This window comes from Pseudopodoces humilis, chromosome 3 (genome assembly GCF_049639895.1).
Source record: "Pseudopodoces humilis isolate 2021_Gansu_Grassland_sample_001 chromosome 3, ASM4963989v1, whole genome shotgun sequence".
NCBI lineage: Eukaryota > Metazoa > Chordata > Aves > Passeriformes > Paridae > Pseudopodoces > Pseudopodoces humilis.
In genome coordinates this window covers 84,442,473-84,465,858 of record NC_142202.1, presented here as the reverse complement: position 1 = coordinate 84,465,858, position 23,386 = coordinate 84,442,473, and the positions used below count along the sequence as shown (strand labels likewise).

At 37.7% G+C, this 23,386-nt stretch overlaps 1 protein-coding gene across 29 annotated transcripts in view; it reads left to right on the top strand.

Moving 5' to 3' along the window:
* RIMS1 (regulating synaptic membrane exocytosis 1) overlaps positions 1–23,386 on the top strand; it is a 299,841-nt gene that overhangs the window by 270,147 nt on the left and 6,308 nt on the right. For 28 of the 29 annotated variants that reach the window (XM_088053101.1, XM_088053091.1, XM_088053111.1 and 25 more), the window contains 2 exons: positions 19,859–20,000; positions 22,919–23,031. In XM_088053101.1, the coding sequence (XP_087909227.1) occupies positions 19,859–20,000; positions 22,919–23,031 (255 nt within the window). Of the gene's footprint in view, positions 1–11,744; positions 11,897–19,858; positions 20,001–22,918; positions 23,032–23,386 lie in introns of those variants that run through there. The other variant, XM_088053118.1, reaches the window with a different exon arrangement.

Below are 23,386 nucleotides of genomic sequence, written 5' to 3'. Positions count from 1 at the left end.
GACCATCCTAACAGAAATTCTCTGTGTGATAGAAGTTTGATTCTGCTTCAGGTCAAGCCAGGTCAGTGCTAAACCCAGAGGAGGCAGTTGCCTTTCTGCATTAATTCTGTGATCTGTGAAGCACAGAAGTTTCATGGTTAGATAAGATAGGGTGGCTGTCCAAAACAGTTTCTGCCTTTGAAGCTTGGGTTAACTGGGTTACTTTGGTTTTATGTGGTGCTTGGAAAATATCAGTGTGAAACACTACTAAAAGGCTGGGGAGGAGGGGGTGGTGGTGGTGTGTCTTTGGTTGGATTTTGTGTCTTTGGGAAAAGAAGCAGTGTCTTGGTAATCCATTTATTTGTGATGACTTCTCTGGTTTCAGAACAGAACTTGTCAGATTGACAAGTTATCTTAACGCAGGTGAATGCAAATGGATTTCCTGTTTACAAAGCAGGTTAAAATACCCAAATGCTCTTCCAGGCAGGAATATCAGTGTTGCTGTTTTGATTACTTTTCCTTTCACATGGCTCTTGGTGGCTTTATTTATGGTTCTACCATTTGATTAGATTTGATGGTGTGAAATGTTCTCTCTCAGAGCATGGCCAGACTTAAACGCTGAATTAATTAGTGATGACCTAGGATTTATGTATTGAAGTAGATAAGTTTAACCCATTACTCTGTTCTTAAAAGTTATTCTACTAATGATCTGTCTGCACAGCTCTTTTCTAGAATCCATGGTCAGGGCAGGGTGAGGGGATTTCTTTGACAAGGCTCATCTGCTTTCTTCAGTCTGGACTTCAAACATTAACTGGGAAAGATGTACAAGGGGCATAGAAAAAAACCTCAAAGTTTTATACATGATAGGATTGGTTTGCTTTTGCATAATGAAAGTTCTCCATTGAAGTAGTATTTATTGCTGGGAAAGGAATAATTTACCAGGAAAACATTTTGAGGGAATCAGTTGTCTTTAACTTGGAGGCATACCATGTTAGGGACCAGGTTCTTCTGCCTAGCCAGAGATACTCCACTGCATTGTGAAGGGGTCACTTCAGAAAGGTCACACTCAGAATCCAATCTAGTAAACCCTGTCTCTGGAGTCTCAGTAATAGTCCTGGTGAGGCACAACCACCCCAAGAGCTGGGTTTGAACGAACTGAGTTGCATTTATATTGTGCGTACTTTTCCTCAGATGTTGAAAAATTCACAGCTCTGGCCACATATCACAGCAAGAGAACTATCATCTCTAGAATTTGTTGGAATAGGCAACTTTAATATATTTATGCAAGGATTATAGGCACCGGTCAGGACTTGGCTCTTAAGAGTTGAACCTTTGTCATTGACTGGGGAATCCAGGAGAAAAAGTGACTGAGAAAGTGGCATAGGAAGGGTGATGAGTTTGAGTAGCAGTTTACAGTTTTCTTTAACAGCATTTACATAGTTGCAAATATAGTTTTATTTATTCTTGCACAAGAAGTATTTTTATGCTACATACCTGCATATAGGCCTTTACCCTATGCTCTGCTTCATGGAAATAGCTATGTTTGTAGCCAACTTGGGAACAATGTCAAGAAATTTCATTGGATCCCCTTTTAGCCAAGGTTCATGCCCTCCCAGTCTGCCTCACAATAATTTCTGGTCCAAAGTTTGCCCATGACTAAAATCCCAGGAGAGTGACTTTTCCCAGTAATCACCTTTAGATTGTAGCAGACTACCACAATGCCAATTAAAATTTACTGATTTGGGCCAGGGGACACTGTAAAGGGCAAAAAGCCCCTCTCCAGTCCTAGTCTTTGTGGTCCACAAGAGACAAATCTTTCTGTGCAAATGCCGGTGACAGAATATTTAACATCATGGATTGTTCCATTTTTAATTTAAAAAATAAAAACCCCAAGGTTACATCTAGAAAGACTTGAGCACAAATTGTCCAGCCAGTAATTCGCACTGCTTACCTCTTCAAGGAATCCCACCAGTCCATCTCTCTCAGACTGTATTTTTCTTGATGGACCTACATGGTACAGCTGTATTTCAGGAGCTGGAGAGGGATTGTGGGATATAGAACATGAACCCTGTCCTTGACAACTAGAAAGGCACCATTTTTCAAAGAAGTGCACCAGGAGGTATCCACAACATAGCTGTCAGTTCATCACTTCAGGCTTTCTTTCTAGCCAGCAGAGAGAAATGTTCACTTCTCTCCATGGCTTAACCATCGTCAAGTAAATGTCTGAAACAGTGAAAGCTAAGTGGCCCTTAAAATGTCTGGTTTTCTGTATATGTTCTAAAAGGAGTCTGGCATGACTAACTCCAGTGCAACATCTACAGACACTTGAACTATAGTGAGCTGGGTCCTACTTGGCCTGTGCCCAGCCCCCTTTATTTCTGCTCCCAGCCCTTTCCTTGGTCCCCCTCAGAAACAAGGGCTTTCAGCTGCCCCAATCCTTCATACCCTGTAGATGAATCCTGCAAGGTTTTCTGTTGCCTGTCTTACATGGAGGAGAGGCACAGGGCAGATAGAGCCTGGATAGAGCAGGTCTTACTTAAAAAATAACCACCTCTGGGCTACACAAAGTCGCCACTTCGTTGTTCTTGCAGCTCTACACACAGTGAGAAAACTGTGTCAGAGCAGTAGGCTTGAACCTGATATTTCTGGGTGATAGCTAAGTTTGAATTACAAATGCAAGAGTGCCTTTGGCATTTTCCATAGGTACAACTGTCTTGAGATTTCTTACTCTATTTTTGTAAGTCTTGCTGAGATGCTGTAACTCTCTACCTCATAAGTGGTTTCTCTCATTTTCTCAGCTGATTGCTCAGCATCCATAAGACGCAAAGTCAGTTTTCTAAGACTGTGTGAATGCTAATCAAGAGGCACAGTTATGTGTGTGTCTGTTTCATATTTTTGTATAAGTTGTTTCCATGAAACTAACCATGTATACATTTATGTTAAAGAAAGTGAGGTTGTCAGCCTCAGAAATAGTGCCATGAAAAATCTTTAACAAGTCCATTTAAATGGTTATTTTAAATGGGGTCAAATGTCTGGTGGTCTCCTTAAATACCCTACTTTTCTGATGAGCAAATGTCATCATTAAAACTAATACTATGTAATTGCTAATGAATCTTTCCAGTCAAAACAAAAACTGAATAATGGTGTAGATTGAAATGACACAGTGAATTGTAAATTTATTGTAATTTGAATTAGTTGTGCTCTCAGCATAACTGTCACAATCCAAGCATTTCATACATCATCATTGATCAAGCAGATTATGTAATAATAGCACCTGTGATACAATGTTTATGATGAAAATGTAAGTACTTTAATAATATTCTCTTTTTTTTTGTGTGTGTACCGTTAATAAAAATACTACTTTTTTCTAGGATATGTTCCTGCTAGTTTTTGCATGCTGGGAATAGAATAATGCTCTTAGTCTTCAAAGGGCAATTGGGGAGCACAGCAAGCTGCAGTGTGCTGTCACCCAGTGCTGCCCTGTGCCTAGTGCTGGTACACTGAGCAGTAAATTTGTTATCTTAGTCTTACCTGGGGGTTGTGTGCCAATGCTTTTGTCAATACTACCCTTTCTTAGGATTGTTTAAATACTACTTTTTGCTTATAGTTGCGAATAATTGGTTGCTAAAAGAGCAAAAAATATTTGGACAGCATGATGTTTAGTAGAGTTAAAAGTGAGGAGGAGAAACAGGAAGGCAAATCAAATGTCCAGCTGGATCAGTGGTTGATCCTATATGGGAGGCTGAATGATGATAGAGGAGACTGAGAGGGAATCTCATCAATGCATATGAGTATCTCAAAAATGGGTGTCAAGCAAGGAGTAATGGCCATAAACTAAAACATAAGGAGGTTCACCTCAACATGAAGAAGAACTTGTTTACATTGAAGGTGGCAGAGCACTGAACAGGCTGCCCAGGGACGCCATGGAGTCTCCCTCTCTGGAGACATTCAAGGCCCACCTGGAGGTGTATCTGTGTAACCTGCTTTAGGTGACCCTCCTTAGCAGGATGGTCTCCAGAGGTACCTTCCAACTCCAACCATTCTGTGACTCTGTGATGTCAATTTAGGATGACAGATGTGACATCTCCTGACTTTCTTCTCATGTTTTTATCTGTGTTCATGTGGTGCCCATGACCACAATACTGACAATACTTACGACAAAAGCCACATGCCATAGAGAAGTAGGATCATCAGTTTTTTTAAAAGAACTATGTATGAAAAGAATATGTATTTTATTCATAAAAATGGTCTCTTTGTTGGAAGGATGTGCTTATTTTTAAGAAATAAGACTCTTGAGAGTTTGATGCTTAAAAATCCCATTGATTTCAAGGCTTAAGAATTTAGCAGCCCAATAAGACTGTTCTGTAGAATAAATGGATGGCCTGTTGTAGATTTTTTTTTCTGTTGTTCAAAGTTTTCTATTCTCTTATAGTATCAGTATAGCAGTCATTTTGCAATTCCAACTGGAGCAAGAACTTCTGTGTCTGCTATGTAAATATGTACTGTTGAACTTTGTAATGCAATTTATGTGCTCTTAATTTAGGTTCTGACTTTTATAGTTCATGTCATACCTCTTCAATAGCAGTGATGGTTCTTTGTTCTTTGCATGGTTGGCAGCCATAGACCTTAAAGAATTTTACAAAGGAAGGGCAAGTGCCATTGGCCCATTTTATTGAGGATCAAATTCCAGGACTACAAGTGACTCACTGAAAATCCCACAGTCTGCAGAAGAGCCAAGACTTCCTAAAAAGCTTACAACTGTAACTGTGACATTAAAATATATTATAACTCTTTGTTAACCTAGGAGCATATGATAAAAGAAGCAGTAATATAGTGTGCATGTATGTATGTGTGTATCCACTTGTGTGCAACCTTTAGATAGGGATATTGTTTTAAGGAAAGACTCTGTGGGACATTAAATTTCCATACTTTAAAAGCATGTCTATATGTCACATATTAAACATGTTTAATAATGTTTACAGTATAAACCAGAACAGCGTTAGCTTTCTTGAAATTGGAATCTGTGGCTGAAAGCAATGTAATGTTTGATGGCCAGACATCTTAAAGGAGGACTCAGCTCTGTGCTGCTTGGGTATACTGCAGGCTGTGCGTACATTTAATCTCAGCTTCATTTATTGTCTTCATTTCTTGTGTCCTCCCAGTAAGAATATTTCTATTTGGGGGATTTTATTAATTACCCTTTAGAGGTTACTTGCTTTTAGGGTAAATACCATGGATCACTACTTGCACTGAAAAGTTAGTTAAATGAGCAGTACCCGATTAGTTGATGTATTTTAGTGATATTATAAAAGGTATGTCGGCCACAAGCTGAGTCAGGACCTGACTGTAAGAAAATCCCAAAAGTCTTTTAAGCTGGGAACTCAGCTGAACTATGAAGAGATACAAAGGATATGTGAACAGCTCATTAATTAAATTAAAATAGATTCATCAATCTCTGGGTTGCCTTGCAAATATGTGTGTTTATACTCACATCCCTTTGACTGTTCTTTTAGCTCATGTTTTGTACTTCAGAGCATAGCATGGTGACATTTGTTATCCTACTTGACGGCACAGTGCTGAACTCCTTGTAACAAAATGCTTCCATTACAATTGCTGGTTTTTTACCAAAATAATAATTATCACTGTCAAATTTATCCTTATACTGTGGTTACCTGCCTTGCTGAATAGGAAGGGGGTATTATAAGAGATCACTTAAGTGTACACAAGATGTTCTTCTTTCCCTTTGTAATTCTGCAGAAAAGCAGACCAGAATTTCACCATGATTCTGGGTTGGTGCTTTATTTATCATTGAGTTGTTTGGATGAATAGAACAGAATATAATATAAACTCACAGATTGAGAGTTATATTAAAAACATAAGACTTTTTTATATAAATCATATCCTAGTAGGAAATATTTCAAATTTTCAGGCACCATTCTGCTGGAGCAAGAGTTTTTAGGTAAGTTAACTTTGGTTTTTAAAGTGTTCTATTTTCCTCACTGTTGAAACAAATAATGCCACATTACAAAAATACTGGATGTGTTAAGTATCCTCATGATGGTGAGGTCCAGTCCTATGAGAATCAGTTGTCTTTAATGTAAGCCTCATGGAGATCTATGCGAGATGAACTTGGACTTGGTGAAAATTCTGCATGTTTTTGTGAATATACAAGACAAAAAAATATCCCACTTCTTCTGTATGTATGGGAAAAGATATTTAACAACACAATGTACTTCTTAAATAACCCATGCTTTTATATTTCATTTGATATAGTCAATGACTCTGTGTAGCCCAAAGTTCCTGTGAGGATGACAAAAAAATATATAGAAAAACTAAGGCCTTTAAAAAAGTTTTGGTCTTCATTGGGCATCTTCCTCTTTCCCAACGTGGCATTACACATAATGCAGTCTTCAGAGAAAGACCACCACTGGGAAAGGGTTAGAAAAATTGATTTTACTTAAACAAAACCATAAATTATTCTAGTAATTTTTATGACTAACTATATATTGGAAGATTTTGACTTGAGAGAAATGCTTTCAATTTTCCTCTAGAATATGTTCTTGTTAAAAATTAAATGCATATATTAGAAGCTGAGGAAAATAGGAGATATTGTGAATAAAAATATTCTTTTGAAAACAGTATGCAATCAGGCACATTGTATGAAAGGATTATTAAGTAAAATAATTTTTAGATTTGAGTAATTTTTCAGTGACATTGGTTCCTATTACCATTGAAATGCAGATTAAAACACACTTCAGAAGAAAGTGGAGATTGTCTTCATTACCTATCTTCAGTGCTGTGTCAGTAAGAGAGTAAATCTTGTGATTGCAGACTCATTTCCAAAAATATTCTTCTTCTAATACCTGACATATTAGTTTTGATATTTTTCATAGCCTAAACCATCAACACCATCGTGTTTTTAATAACATATAATTATGGTGATTGAAAGGCTGTGAAATAGTTATCAAAATATCTATGTATGATACTTAAGTTTATTCAAAGTCCCTTCTATTTTATTGTCCCTTCTATTCTATTGTTTTTATTCTGGCAGTAGCAATTTCTTGTAATTTATCAAGGAGCTTCACACAATTCCTGTTTTATGATATTTGCATGCTCTTGATGTCACCTTTCATTGTGATTTTATTAGAAGTTGGCTACCAATTAGATAATTGTATTATGTCCTATCAGACCTAATACTTTATATAAACGAGCCAGGGTTTATGCACTTTTTGTTATTTGTTGTTTTTTCTCAAATCTTCTGTCATATTAGATTCTGTTGTACCCATGGAGTTTTAAAGTCCTACCTATTATAGAGGTTATAATAACAAAACTGCATGTTTCCTTTAACAGTATTTCCTAATAATAAAACAAGACTGTGCTCTCATCTTAGATTTTACCTTATATGATTTTGATTTATTGTGTACATAGGAATCTTTTTCTTTCTGAGCATCTATTATGTTTAATCCTTACTTTGACAGCATCTTACCTGCATGTAATTTGTGTGTCTTACTTTTTTTTCTGCTATCTAATTGGCCATTGCTATTTTTGTACTAACCTGTACTCAATAGCAGCTACACTCTCACACTTCAAACACACCCAAAAAGAACCACTCTCATTAATGATCACAATAATCCTAGGCAGCAAATAGAGGTTTATCTGTTGGTTCCAAGAAAAAGTGCTATCTGAAATAATTTGTGTAATATAGAGATAATAAGAGATTAGTGCATCTGTTCCAAAGAGCCTGACCTTCAAACCATTAGTTCTGCAAGATTCAAACACCATGGTATAATCCTGCTATGAAAGGCAAGTTTGTTTTACTTTTGTGTTTTATGATCTTCATCCATGAGCTAATATATATTAAAATCCCTGGAAAGATGTAGTAAGTGATTGGCTTGAGTAATAGAGTCTAACGTTACTGTAAAAGGCATGTTTCTGTTTAACCAGTAGTAAGCCTGGGACCATGAAAATAAGGTTTGTTTATGATATTTTAATTTTGTGCTGTGTACTCTGGGGGGCCATCTTTTTCTACCTTATCCACAAGTAAATTCAGAATTTGAAATCTGTGGTTCAGACTGGCTGATTAATTATTTCAGATTTTCATGTTTGATACTATGATGTGTATTTGAAAATTTCCCTTTGTACAGAACTGTGCAATTTTCTACCATCCTTTCTCATTTTCTTTGGTGCTGATGCTGATGTCCAAGTTTTATTTTCCAGTTTTCATTAAATGGTTATTTCTTCATCTGTGATAGGCTTGTTATTGTGCTCTATATCAATACAGAAGGAAAATTTAATGCTCAGTCTTGGCTTTTGAATAATACACAGGGAGGAAAATGGCCTGTTAAATAGTTCAGAAGTAGAGAAACTAGATTTGTATTGTATTTTTTGTTATTAGCGTATGTGGAACAACATTTCTGGATATTGTATTAGTTCAAGACAAGTGCCTTTGATCCTTAAACTAACTACTATTCATGCACAGTTGTATTAAAATACGTATTTCATATAACGTTCTGTTTTAGTTGGCACAGCAGTTTGGAAGTGTTTTCATTTCAGAAATAAGTAGGAGTTTGGGAGGGAATCAGTTTTTTCTGTAGAAATAGGGTGTGTTAGCACCACTTCTTTTTTTTCCCCCATCTCATTCTGCCTTGTGTTTGAAAGGGCTTTAAAATTTGTAAATGCTCACTGTCTGCTTATATTTATTGGCTGTAATTCAGATGCTCTCAAATATTATTTGATAATACATACGGCTAATTTTCCCATGTGCTTATATTTCTCTTAGCTTTCTATCATGTTTGTGACAGATTATTTATATGATAACTCTGTTATAAAACAAGTCAACAGTCAAAATAAAAAAAATCTTGCTTTGTAGTAAAAATTTAGTGTAATTTACCAGGAAAATCACAGAACAACTCTTCCTTTATTGGTGTGCTTTTTGCCTCGTGTCTGCTAACTGTTGTCTCATCTGCTTCACCTTTGAGAAAGGCAAGTGCTTCCTTGCTAAGCAAGGTTTGTAACCGAGAAGAGAGCTGGGGAGAATGAGAAATGAGCAGCATTAGGGACCTGCAAAAATAACCTGTAATTGTCTTTGATGGCAAAATGCAAAGTGTTACAGAAAATCCTTCTGTCTCCCACTGTCGCACACTGCCTTGCCCAGATATCAAAGTAATACTGATGCTGTGACAGGTTTTTTGTGCTGGTCTGTCTGTGGCACAGCTGAACTTTCACATCTTGTCGGTAGTGTTTTCCTCAGAGACTATTTGATACTGAACATAAACCAGCAATATTGGATGTAAACCTTAGGATTTCATAGCAGAGTTATGCCGAGGCATTCATTTGGGAAGTTTGGCTGAACGATCTGTCTCTAAACCAGGTCTTTGTGTGCAGTTGTCCACTTTCAATAATATAAACACAAAGGGAACAATTATGTCTTAGAGTTCTGCAGTGTTTATCTAGCACAGATCCGCTGCCCAAGGCTTAGGTGTTTTTACCCACAGATGGCTGTAACTAATGCAAACCAGTCTGAGCGTAGCGCCACAAACAGCTCTTTGGAAACGGAAACATTAAGTGACTGTCTCGCTTACTACTTACCTGTCTTAATTACTGTTGTGCATAAAAAGCTGTTTCAAAAGATAAATTTTGCACCAGGACCACTATTTACTGGATATGAACTCTAGTTGATCAAAAGAAAGAGCATCTCCTGAGTTTTTAGCCTCCTTTCTGGAAGTTATTACCTTGGTTGACCTCAAAGGTGAGAGGTATGTCTACATCATCACAACCTAGCTGGCTTGGAACTTTGGGTAGTTACATTTTAAAATAAATTCCAAAGCAAAGTAAACATTAGCACAGGTACTTTGGCTGAAAAAGAGCATGGTTATAGTTTACTGTAGCTGAAACTTCAGTGGGATCACTGATGGTGGTACAAGGGAAAGCAGTACAAACAAGGTTGCAAAACAACATGCAAAATTTTGTCTAAATTTGTAGAAAGTTAAAATAAAAGTTTGCTTGAGGTGTGGTACTTTGGAGGCTACCAAGAAAAATTTGCTTTGTAGAGAGTTTGAGATTAATATTTCAGGATTCATTGGTGGAAGCACAAGCCAAGTTTTTGGTCAGCCTTTGTGTAACACATCCAGAAGAGTAAGTCAAACAGTTTTAATCCTGGAAAGGGGGTTTGGCCCTACAAATAATAAATATTTGGAATGATTTTTCCTGGGACTAGGAGAAGGAGCATAAAGGAGGAAAGGCTGTGACCCAAGGAGCTTTCTGAGAGGCTGTAGATCCATGGAGCTTTCCTTCTGTGTATTATTTCAACTTTAAACCTCTACTGAGTTTCCCTAAGCAAGAAACTCTGTGGGAGGGAACTTCTGTACACTTGACAAAGTGCAGTGCTTCATGCAAAACTGCTCAAGGTGGCAGGCACATCCAGGAGCCTTTGCCATGTGCAAGCTGAAGACAGGTCTTGGGAGACTGTCATGCACACCTTAGCAGCTCCCAACATCAGCTTTTCATTCCTACCTAGTACTGTACTGATATAAATCTTTTCATTTAGTCATATTTTGGTTTTTTTAAATTTAGCAAGGATCATGAGAGAATTACATACCATACAGCTATGTATTTTTCAAAAAGGCAATGTCACCTTCTAAGCATCATTTCTAAAATTATCAAGAAGATAAAGATTACTTCAACTATTGCACTAAATAGGAAATCTGTGCCTAAGCAATGAAAATACCTGGACATTTCTACATAGGAGTGACATGAGATATACTGCATCACTACTGGGGAGGATTTTGAGTTTGTCACCTCTACAGTATTTGCAATCATAAATCCTGTTATGTGTTTATTAGTTGAAATGAACAGTTTAATTTGTGGCATTTTTCTCCTTAATTATTTTATGATACTTTAAATAACCAGATCTTTACCATAACTTGAAGATCTACAGAGCTGTTCTGTGTACGTTTTATTTTTTTTCCTCATTATAATTCTGCTTGAAATAGTTCTCTTCTTTTGGCTTGACAAATGCTGATTTCCTTTCTCTTTTCTGTCTCTATTCACCCTGAGAAGGCACATTGGTCCCTAAAATTTCAAATGCCAGTCGATAAAGATGTGTTAAATTAATTGATTCTTAACCAATTGCAAAATGAAAGTATAATACATTATCAGAATAGAGTATTAGAGAAATGGAACAATTTGACATAGAAACAAATACTGCAAAGTCTCTTTCCTCAAAAGGAAGTTTAAAGATGAAAGCAGTAAAAAAATGAAGTTCTGTACTCAGAATGTATATGGGCATTTCAGAGGCAGGAAAACTTTTTTAACTCTGCTGTGCTCAAGTCCCACTAAGACAGTAACATCATTTAGACTTCTCTGTTGCATAACTAACTTAGTATTTAATGGTAATTTGATGTTTTCTCAGGTTTGCAGTGTTTCATTGCAATTCATGCAAAATGAGTCAAAATCACCAGGACAGAGAAATGTGATTCTGGATTTATCTGACTTCTCATTAAATTTTGACCAGCAGCATTAAAAAAAATCCATTGCCCAAGGTTGCTAAGAATATTTTGTGCTCTTCTCTGCTTGCACATAACTGGAAAATGCGCTGCTGACTGAATTCTTTAACCTTTCAGCAATATATTATGAAGTGCTAGCTGGCTGGTAGTTCAGTACTTTTTTCACTGTGAGGCCCTGTAATGTAATCACAGTTGTAAAAGGAACTTGTGAGTGAAGCAACTTGATCATTCCTCACAGTGCTGCGGTGCCAAGTGGTTACAGGATAACAAGGGAGAGGCAACGCCAGGACGCCAAAGATTTATTCTACCCAGAAACCACACAAGTTATTTAAACAAAGGTGAAGCTGCTTTAGGTGCTGGCTGCTTGCTAAGGATTATATCATAGCCGATGTTTAGTTTTGCTTAAACCAAAGGTAAGCTTGTATTTTCTGTGTTTTACCGTGATGAGCCTGTTCATGAGTCTTGCTTTAGGTATGTTAGTCTGGAGTTACAACATTGCAATGCTACAGTCACTAAAGAAAAACTGGAGTCAGTGTGATAATACCTTGATCTGATATGTTAGAAATGATCTCTTAAAGGCAGGTTATTAACATTTTTAAAGGGAAATGTGATATCCACCTGGGAGTTGCTGGTAGTGGTGAAGTAAAACTTAGAGGGCTTTAAAGTTGCAGTTGGAACAAATCAAACTACTGAACAGGTAAAGCAATTTTAGATTGTTTCACTGGTTGGTAATTGAGATGAAAAAGAAGAGACTGTTTCTGAAGCTGTAATGTCTCCTGATTAGTATGCTGTGAAATGGTATTAGGGTTGAGGTATTATTCAGAAACTTTTCAGCTGTACAAAAAGACATGTAATATCTTTTTACTGGAGGATACTTCAGCACTAGTTGTTTTGACAGTGTTTCAATTTACAGGTTTTTTATTAAAATAATTAGACTTCGGGCTGCCATCATGTACAGCACATAGTTCTCAGGAAACTTTCTGAAGATGCACAGTAACAGTGATTTTCTTTATTAGTGGTGCCTTATAAATTGTCATATTGGTGGTATAATTTTGTAAAATACTGTCTTTTATTAATAATACTGTCATGTTATATTTTTAATAATAAATACTGAACTGTTCTTAATTGTGAAGACTTACTTAAAAGGTCTCAAATTTACTAAAATTGTGATGGCTGCCTAAAACCACAAAAAGACATCAAGCTACTTAGATATGTATAAGTTCCTAATGAAATTAAATGTTGGTTTAGTTTGTCTGAAAAATCCCCTTTATTTTTCTGCATTGCATTTCATTTTCCTGTGCTGTATTAACTGCAAGCTTTGCCCCAGCACCCTTGCCTTGGACAAATGTTATCTCTATACAATATGTCAGTTCTCTGGGGACTTGGCTGGTTATAAATAATGCTGTAATATAGGGCTGTGTTTTAATGTAAAAATGTTATTGTTCAAGGGCTAACAGCTCTTCTGAGCTTCTTATTTTACTCTGTCTTGCATTCTTCTCTCATCTAACAAAAGAGCCAAGAGTATATGAGAAAGTGAGTGCTTGATATTTTATAAACTGTTTATATAGTAAATAATTTGTTGGAAACATGGTTTTGTTGTTTTACTAATTGAATTTCACTGAAATAGGCTTTAGGAGTTGAAGAACATGGCATGTGTACCTATTATCAGCTTCACTGAAATATTCTGGGTTTATATAGCCCTTTGCATATGTGTGAAGAAGATAATTAAGATGCTTACGTTTCTGTATGTTTATAAAGTGTGCTTAGCACAATCCCAGAAGTAGAAACTCACTGCTATAGATCATCTTTGATTGCCTCATTTTGGCTGACAGACAGTGGCTCTTTTCTCTTCATTGCAAGTATATGGAAAAAAGCAATCTTCATAAAGTAATTTCAGAAGCCATAACTGATCTTTTTCTGATATGTCCTGGTTAAATACAGGTTTTCTTGCCTGACATGAAAAAATCATAAATATCCGAATAAACATACAAAACACATGCTTGTTTCTACTTTTATTTTTTTATTTTTTTCAGCAAATATGTCTAAGACATCTAAAAGATACAATTTGCAAAAGCAGTTGCTTAAGGTTTTGAGACTACTGTCAGGTAGTAAACAATGGCCTGAATTTTCACTTCTTGTTTGCTTTTGTTTTGAGCATGGACCTATTCCTGTCATTTTCTCTCAAAGTACTACTTCAGTTTCATGCAAGTCACTAGGAGCTGTTGGATAAGTTACTTCAAAATTTAAAACTGTGAAGAGTCTGAGTCTACAAGCTTGATTTTCAATGAAAAATATAGTTAGAAGGCGAGATTCTGCTGTATACTGTCTAAAATTCTATCAAAGCATTGATACAACCATTGACAGCCATTCAGTGAAATCTTTTGTTAGGATTGATGCTTTTTGTTCCTTTGCTCTACATATGTCAGAAAAATATATTGTGTATATTAAGGGACTAACTACATTATCATTTATGTATTATCTGAAAGTATTTATTGGGAGTGAAAGGTGTTTGACACATGAGTTTGTGACTTTATAAATACAGTTGTGAGATACACAACTTTATTCCAAACTTCTGATAAAATTTCTTTTCAACTAATTGCCCCATCTGAAAAGGTGAAGATTCTTTCTAGAAGTTATTTTTTAATTTATATTAGTATAAATTTTGTTTGTAGATTTGTTTTAATAAATAGAAATGGGAAGAAGTATGCTAGTTTAACATGTACTTAACTGATGATTTTAAACCTCAGGATCTAACACTGCAGAATATCATCAGCGTTTTCCTTTCTTTGAATATATTGTGTGATATTTGAAAGAAACACTTAAAAGACAATTGCTGCAATATTTCATGTCTTTTTACAAAGAGCATTATATTCAGGAGAGTATTGCACAATACACAGAATATAATATACCAGGGAATATTGCATGATATAAAATTTGTATTTAAATGTCATTTAAATGTATTTAAATGTCAGTCTTTTTACTATTTATATTCTGTCCCTAGTCACTATGCACTTGCAGTCTTAGTGATCAAACTGCTGCTGAGTTCATCTGAGAGATGTACACATATAAAAAATACAAATGCTCTTTGAATTTATTTTTTTTTCTACCTCTGTTTTAGGACTATAAATTCATGTCAATTCATGTGTAAATAAATTTTGTTGTTGTTTAAAAGCACTACCTGCAAAGTGAGGGGGTGCTGCAGAACTTGTAACTCAGCAGTTCTCCAAGCAGGTAAATTTGAAGTTGTAAAAATCACTAACACATCAGAAAGGACCAGAAGGAAATGTGCCCCTTGGCTTTTCTTTTTATAGATCTTTGAATCGAGGTTCACTCTTACTATTGGTGTCTCACATAGTCAGTGTACAAACCAACCATATGGCCGCAGTCCTGCCAGGTTTTGGTCAGAGCTGGCTTGGAGCTGTAGTCCTTTTAGGCTTTCTTTGGATGCAAGAGCATACTTGATACTGCAAATGAATTGCCCTTGAGCCATGCAATGACACTTCTTGTGATCCCTTTCATTAGTGGGTTTAGCAGTGGTGTATGCTTTGTCCTCTGGTGCATTCTTTTGAACCAATCATAAATTTTCACATGCTCGAGTGCTGCGTATCTGTAAATTTTCTTCTTTTTTGGGTGCTAAACCAACTAATTGCCCTCAGGCATGATTCTGGGCAATTAGATGCTCGCTTAAGGCACCTCTTCCCATAGGCAGCACATAGAGGGTCATGTCAGGTCTCTGATACTGCCCTATTGCTGAGTTCATGTCCTTGCACATTCTTGTATGTCCCCTAGCCTTGACCCATGGCATGTATTACACAGCATGTATTACAATATGTGCCCTGGCACCTTGGATGAAAGCTTTGCTCCAGCAGCCCCTCTTGTCATTTCAGACTTCCTGAACTGAAAAAAGTGCAAAATGTAGTAACTGCCTCCAGGCACCACACAGCACAGAGGAAAGGCTAGGCCAATGTGATGCCCTGTGCAGTCATGCCTTTGCTAAGTGTTGGGGGGGGCATGCTGGGAAGAGGGAATATCTGGCATTGTCCTCCCTGAATTGGATGCCTTTAGAATATAAAGCTAGCTTTGAGGTATCTGTAGTAGGCCATCTTAAATCTCTAGATAATATCATTGACGTTCTCACTATAATTCTGTTGTCAATGACTCCTGGCTTCTCGACTTGAGAGTGCTTAGGAAGTACAGAAATTTGGAACTCATCAATTGGTTTGATATTTTGTGCAGATATCAGGTAGAGCATACTTGCTTTTTGCTGTGCTCGATTACAGGTCTTTGACCTTCTGAGGTCCCGGTCTTTGTTAACTTACTTTTGTCTAGAAAAACCAAAATCAGGGACCAGTTTCTTGTCAGTCCAAACAGGAATCATTATGGACTATACATAATAAATAGATGGAAATATGACATTGCACACACCCATCAGTGTGTTACAGCAGGACTGCTACAACAAGACTGTTGATTAATTACAAAATACAAGCTGTGTATATTTTGTAGCTGCAGGTGGCTGCTTTATGATGCTTTGGCATCAATTATTAAATCTGCAAAAATGTTCATTGCAATTGCTTTTTAGTAGTTTTTCTCTAGTTTGTACCTGTAAGCCAGATGTTTCCATGTAATTTATGCACATCAGTCTGCATTCCTGCATGCAGAAATCCTTATATAATTGACACAGCAGAGAAGTACACAGACCATTTGGGGTAAGTTTTACAACTAAATGATATTCAGTATAGAGACATCCTCAGTCTGCACAATGAATATAGTGTAATTTACACAGTGCAGGCAAATAACTGTAATGTATTATAAAGTTTAATTTTACATATCAAACTAATAAAAATTTGGAACAAAATCAAGCATTCTCCCTCCCATAGACACCCTGACAAGAGCTGAAAATCCTCTCAGTATGTCTTAGCATAGATATTGAACGTGAATATTTTATGAACCTCTATTATTCATGTAAAGACAGCGTTCCAAAGATATATGCAGAACTGTTAGAGTAAAAGTAATACAAGACAAAAGTGAAAGTTTTCTAAGAGAAGTATTATCAATAGAGGGGAAGACACTGGTAGTTGTTTGGGTCCCTTATTTCATTGTGCAGTCAAGGCAGGACTGGAAGCAAAACTAGGTTTTGCTGAGAAGTTTACAGGAGCAGACTAACAAGATAAATCATCTCTTGACTTTTTGTATTAAAATTGGAAAGACAATGTATTATATCATGTAAGATATGAGATGCATATGTGACCAAGGTTAAAACTTCCAAAACCCGTGTAACAAGTATTTTGATTCTGATCCATAGGCAAAAGCAACTTTCTCTATGCCATAAGACTCTTGTGTTTCATCATTCTGTTGGGTTACTGTTATATTTCTGATTGTAGTTCAGAATATTATGACTGAGGTTATAAAAGTAAGTAAATTGGAGGACTCTAGTTTTCCTGGGAAGCATTGTGTATATTAATAGCAGTTAAAAGGGGAGGCAAAATGATGCTTTTGATTCTTCAACATGAAAACTAAAAATGCTGATGAGAAAAAAGAAGGAAGCAGAATCTGGCACTGTAAGACAGAAAGCAGTGACTTCAAAAGTACTTGGGAAAAGATAATCTGGTACTTGCAGCTCAGCAAGACAAGGTTTTGGGCTTGCCTGTGGCCATGCACAAGGATTCCTACTTCGTGGTCTGTGCTTTTCAAATCTGTGGAGCAAAGAAATGTGTTTAAACAGCAATACTAATGTTATCCATGACAATGTAACATTGCTCTTTAAAAAAAAAATCCACCTGCTATTTTCTCTACCACCTCTACGGTCGCTCAAAGCTAAAATAATTAATTTTTGTAATTTAGTCAATGATATTTTTTACAGTAATCATTTCTATGACTATATTTGTTACCTGTCCCAACAACTTGGCTCTCATTGCTATATTTCATCACCCACCATGTTGTCCAGGTGGTCCGGAACAACATACCTTTACCAATGTGTGCCAAGACCACAGTGGTCTTGTAGCTGTCTGTAGAGTCTCCTCATTTACTTTTCCTAAGCCCTGAATACTCACAAGCAATCATATTCACCTTTCTACCTCTACCCTATTATATCCTCCAGGTTATGCTGCCTGATATGGCTGGCTCTGGAAATGTAGGCAGGGGGTAAACCACATAATCTCACATGCTTTGTAGGAGCAGATGGAAACAGAGACACTTTCAGACATGTCCTGGTGAGAGAGAGAGAGTGGGAAAGAGAGAGTAAGATTAAGAAAACAGTATGGGTGGAAAATGCATACCTGCAGAAAATGTGAAAATCCTGCTTTAGAGTACAACTCTGTATGAGGCTTATACTTCCTAGGTGCTTTTTGAGTTATTTTTGAGGCCCATCCTGCCTATCAGCCTTGATATGCTGAACACACCCTCAGTTTTTAAAGAGAAGCTTCAGGACCAAATGTAGCATTTGAGTTTCTACATACAGAGTCACTGAAGCTCCAGAAAATCTCTTCCACAGCCACCTGCACTGTGTAAGAGTGGAGCTTGGTCTGCCTGGTGTACCTGGCCTACTATACCCCACCTCACATTTAAGAGCACTGGATAATGTGTTTTCAGCTGACCAAGTACTTGGCAATGTGGATGAGCTGTAGTGGCCCACAGGAAAACCTCAGAGCTCTTTGCCTCAGAAGGGTGGAAAGGATCTGTGGAAGTAGCTGATCTCTTCCACTCAGAGGCATTTGGGTGCTGCTTAGTGGCCACAGATAAACATCTCTGGTCCAAACAGCTTAAGAGGGAAACCTCAGCTCCTTTCACTGTGGGCATGTCTCCTCTAAGCCAAATATACTAATTCTTTCACTTTGGCTATGTTTGCTGTTTCCCTGAGAGAGCTTCAAAGAGGTTACTGTGATAGCTGTATGGTATGATTTCTCCTTGCCCTCCACCGGCTCTGCAGATCCAAATAGCAAGGGCCAGCTGATCCCTGCGGCATGTTTATACACCCTGGAGAATGGGCAGGCTCTGTGGGGGCTACGAAAGTCAAAAGTTTTATTGTGATGAATAAGATCTGTCATGATCTGTCAGTGTCAAACATCAACAATGTGCCTGTGAAACAGGAAGATGAAAAACTTTTCAGAGCAATTCAGTCACCACAACAGGTGGGGATGGAAGAAATATTTACTTGTTCAGCTCTTTTCCCTGAGCAGACCATGAAAAAGATGCTTGCAGACTTTCCAGAGGTGAATAAAAGAGCACTGAAATGAAGGGGCAAATGCAGAGGAATGTTTTAGCATGTACTTCCGTGGAACTTTGTCAAATCTATTACTTTCTGAGAGAAAGTTATGTTACCCGTTGAACTTTGGGGTACCTATTTTGAACTCACTGAAAAAGACCAGGACACTGAACTTGGAGACATGTTACGTCACATGGAGGCTTTGGTGGAAGAAATTTAAAGATCATCGCGAAAAACTATCATCATCTAGAAGTATAATCTCTGTGACAGCAGAATTCACTCTAGATCAGCCATAATGTATAGAGAAGCTGTGAATGACTGGAAGGTCTTCTTGCTCAAGGGAAACATGAAAACTTCAGGGTGAAAATCAAATTGCATTTTAAAGGATGTGGCATAGAAGCTTTATCAAATGGATGAAGTCTTTAAACAGTTTCAAAGCATTTACATTACTTTCTAGCCTTACAGTTGCAAGCCTAGAGTCTGACTTCCCAGAGAGGTTGTGGAGTCCCCTCACTGGAGATATTCAGAACTGTCCAGGCACAATCCTGTGCAATGGGCTCTAGGAAGCAGGGAGGAGGTTGGACCAGACACTCCTTCAGACCACTCCACTGTGGTCCTGTCCAGCTTGACTATTCTGTGGTTTCCCAAAAACTTCCCCAAGAGTTATTTCTGTTTTGGAATTGCTGAGATCAAATGTTCTTGTTTACTTTGAAGACATTTTGTGGTGAATAGTAATATATTGCCAAGTCAAAAGACATTATTACATTTTTGATGCTAAAATTTGATTTTTTCCCTTTTTTTATTTTCTATGAGAGTTGTATCTTCTTTTGCAGTCACCCAGCCTATCAAGGTGGCTAGAGGCACATCACCAAGTGTGTGGCTAGTAGACAGTATCACAACCTGTCTACATTCCAACTGTGTAAAGCCTGTTAACAAGACATTCAGTTCCTAACAGTTTGCCCTAATGAAGATCTTCAGGTTGCAGCCATTTAAAGTCATTTCCAGTTTGCAGCTGAGGAAGAGAGATTGCTTCTTCAATCTTCATAAGATTCTTCAGAATAGTCTTTTTTATGTTAGTTGTGACCAAGTCGTATCACTGTTCTTGGGTAAAAACTGCAAGGGAAGGCTTTGCTTTAAGTCATTCTAACTGTTGCTTCTTTTTCTCTGCTTTCAGAGGCTGGCAGCAAGAAGCTAAAGAGCACGATACAGAGAAGCACAGAAACAGGAATGGCAGCAGAGATGAGAAGTCGTATGGTTCGACAGCCAAGTCGAGAATCCACTGATGGCAGCATAAATAGCTACAGCTCCGAGGGCAAGTAAGTGGCATTAAAAATATCAGTAATACAGGAGAAGTTTCTAATGTAGTAGAAGTTTCTTTCCCATTACTTGAGATGTCCTAAACTCTAGCTGAAGAGGATAGCTCTGTGTAAAGATTCTTCTGCTTGAAACATTTGAAAAACTGAACTATTTTAGGTACATAATGCAAATTTCATGGAAATTGAAATTGAGACAGGACTTCTTAAGAATTCTTATTTTCCCTGTCATTCAGGGAGGCATTTTCTTCATCAGAAGACGACTAAATTAAAGCTGCATTATTCAGAACAAAACACAGGGATACTTTTTCTTTGAGATATGTTTGGATTAACTCAGAGTTAAACTTCAGATGTCATATGTGAATCCCTGTGACATGAAACTCTGTTCAGTAATACCATATACAAAGAAAGTTTAATTTGGATTTGTTCCAAGTCTCTTATTAAGAACAGTAAACCCAGAGCCCAGCTGCCCCGTCATCTGAAGTCAGACAGACAGCTGTGGGGAATGGGGCAGCTGTTTCCATTTACTGCTGAACAATTTGATATGTAGGAAAGGAGAACAAAGGCAGTTACGACACAAAAATGTGAAGGAATGTTCCAGCATCCTCACAGTTCTCAGTGGGACTCTACTGCATGTGTCAAAGTATAGTGTTTACTAGGGAATTCTTAGAAGAGGACTCCCCAAATAAAAAGGAAAGTGGGGTGAACAAATGCACTTTTATAGACCTGGTGACAAAGGTGACAAAGGGCCAGTAGGCTGGACCCTTTAGGGAGGAGCTGGGGGAGCCTGTTTCCCTGGTTAGCAGTGGAGAGGAAAGGTAGGAGCCCAGCACTAAGGGTGAAGGCATTTTCAGTGGAACAGCTTAATCCTCTGTTCCACCCTTATTGTGTGTAAATGGATTTGGCAAGGCTGGGGCAGCCAAGGTCTGGATCTGAAGGTCACAGCAGGCATCTGGAGGACAGAAAGGTAGAGCCATAAATTGCTGATTTGAGAATCAGCCTCTGAGTAAGGCAGTGAGGAAAGCAAGCTTGAGAAGTAAACAAGAGTGCTTGCACCCTAGGTACCTTGTCATGTTCTTTCGTTTGACCCTTTACTGAAATTTAATGAATTAGAATTAATACACATCAAGATGAATGTGTACGTCCAACCTTCATTGTCATATGTATAGCTAGAAGTGTGCTCTCAAGTGAGTATTTTCAATGTTAGTCAACCTGTGGTAAAATGTAACATATTTTGGGAAAAAAGGCCAATGAAACAAGCAAGAAACTTCTCATAGCAGAGGCAAGAGTGAAAGGATAGTGCAGCTGCGGAGAGAGGCAGATCATATCTTGGTGTTGAACTGGAGACCCTGAGATTCTTTTTCTCCTCCATCTAAAGAAACCATATTTAAAAAAACAAAAACAAAAACAAAACCCACAAGAATTTAAAATGAAATTTCTGTGAAAAAGCTTACCTTTTGGAAAATAAAGAGTTTTCTGAAAAAAAAAATGCTGTGCCAAGGGAATGGTATGAAGCTGAATCAGGGAAGATTTAGGTTGGATGTTAGAAAAAGTTTTTCTGTCCAGAGTGGTCACAGCATCAAGCCTGACAGAGTTCAAGAAGCATTTGGGCAATGCTCTCAGGCACTTGATGAGATTTTCAGGGCTGTCCTGTGCAGGGTCAGGAGTTGGACTTTGATGATCCTTGTGACCCCCTTCCATCTCAAGCTATTCTATGATTCTGTGATATTTTTCTGACCAGCTTCAGTCACAGACAAGTCAATATTTTATGCAGGCATAGGAAGAACAGTTAGTCTTCGAGAGAGGAATGGACTTTTTCTATGCAACTGCTGGGTCTGTGAATTGAATGGCTGAAGTACACAAGCCTGATGTGCAGAAATCAGTGCTTCTAACACTAGATGCTTTTGGTTTTATTAGGAAGTATTTATTATTTTTGCAGTCTAATAGGGAATTTCCTGTGAGGAAGAAGATACAGAGTGGTAGATGGCCTGCTAGGGAATATGTTGTCTAGACTTGGTTCAGAGTCTGTTCTTTTGTTTCTCATAATTGTTACGAGGAAGTCAAAGCTGAGCTGTCCCACCATGGGTCACTCATTCTCTCTCACTTTGTTTTCTGTCTTTGGTTATTGTTTGGAGACTGTATATACATAAAAAAAAAAAAAGTGGGCACTATGGAATATAAGAAAGCAGCTTGGCAAAGTACACGTTATAGCATCATAAAATAGTTTGATTTGGAGGGGACCTATAAAGGTCATTTAGACTAACCCCTGGGCAGGGCCATCTTCAACTAGATCAGGTTGCCCAAAGCCCTGTCTAACCTGGCCTTGAATGTTTCCACTATACCCTGCGCTGATGTGTTAAAGTTCAGTTTGCATCATGAGAGAGGGGTGGGTAGCAACTGTAGAGCCAGATTTGTCCGCCAGAATATTTTGGCTTGAAGAGTGGCATTAGGTTTAGCTCTAATCACCACTACTGCTACTACCTTCCAGTTTACTGCTTCATTAAACAGCTGCAGCAATCAGATTAATTTAGTGTATACATCTGTTTTCCCTGTTCTACCTGATGCAGATGAGGTTTGGCTCTATGTAAGTCACACATTCACTAACGAAGGATAGGCTATTAAATTTCATTAAGCTTTTTCTGTTTTCTCATACAAAGTCAGTCTATTTACCTATCAGACTCTTCACTGCTCTTGGTCCTTAGCAAGACCTAATTTATGGACGACTTAGAATTGATGTGCAGAATTTCTCTACACTGCTTTAGGGTCTTTGGGAAACATATAATTCCTGATGCTGCAGAATGATTTGTGGTTGTGTATCCTGAGCTGCTTGCTTTGGATCAGTAGTACTTCTGAGGTAAACACTGTAGGACGACAGAAATGAATCCTGTTCTTATGCTTAATGAGCTTCTATTTTGTTTCAGCTTAATATTTCCTGGAGTACGGCTGGGCGCTGACAGTCAGTTCAGTGATTTCCTCGATGGACTGGGACCTGCACAGTTAGTAGGCCGACAAACACTAGCAACCCCTGCCATGGGTAAGAACTATATGTTCTCATCTGTTAAATGAATTATAAGACAATTAAATAATGCATACACTGCCAGACTACAGCACCAAAAGGACTTTTACCAAGTGTCTTCCTTCATTGTCAACATGAAAGTCCCCTCTGCAGTCACCAGTGTTCCTATCATGGCAGCACCCAAAGTGGGGTGAGAAATGGTATTTGCTCCATTTGAAGTATTGACTAATCTTATTTGAAATTTGAAGATAGGGGTTTTACTTCCCAGACAAAATTATTGTGGCTTCTCCAAATGTAGCTGGCTGCAAAATCTCAACTGTTCAGGGTTCGTATTTACTTGACAGAGATTATATTGGATGTGACAGAGGGTTTT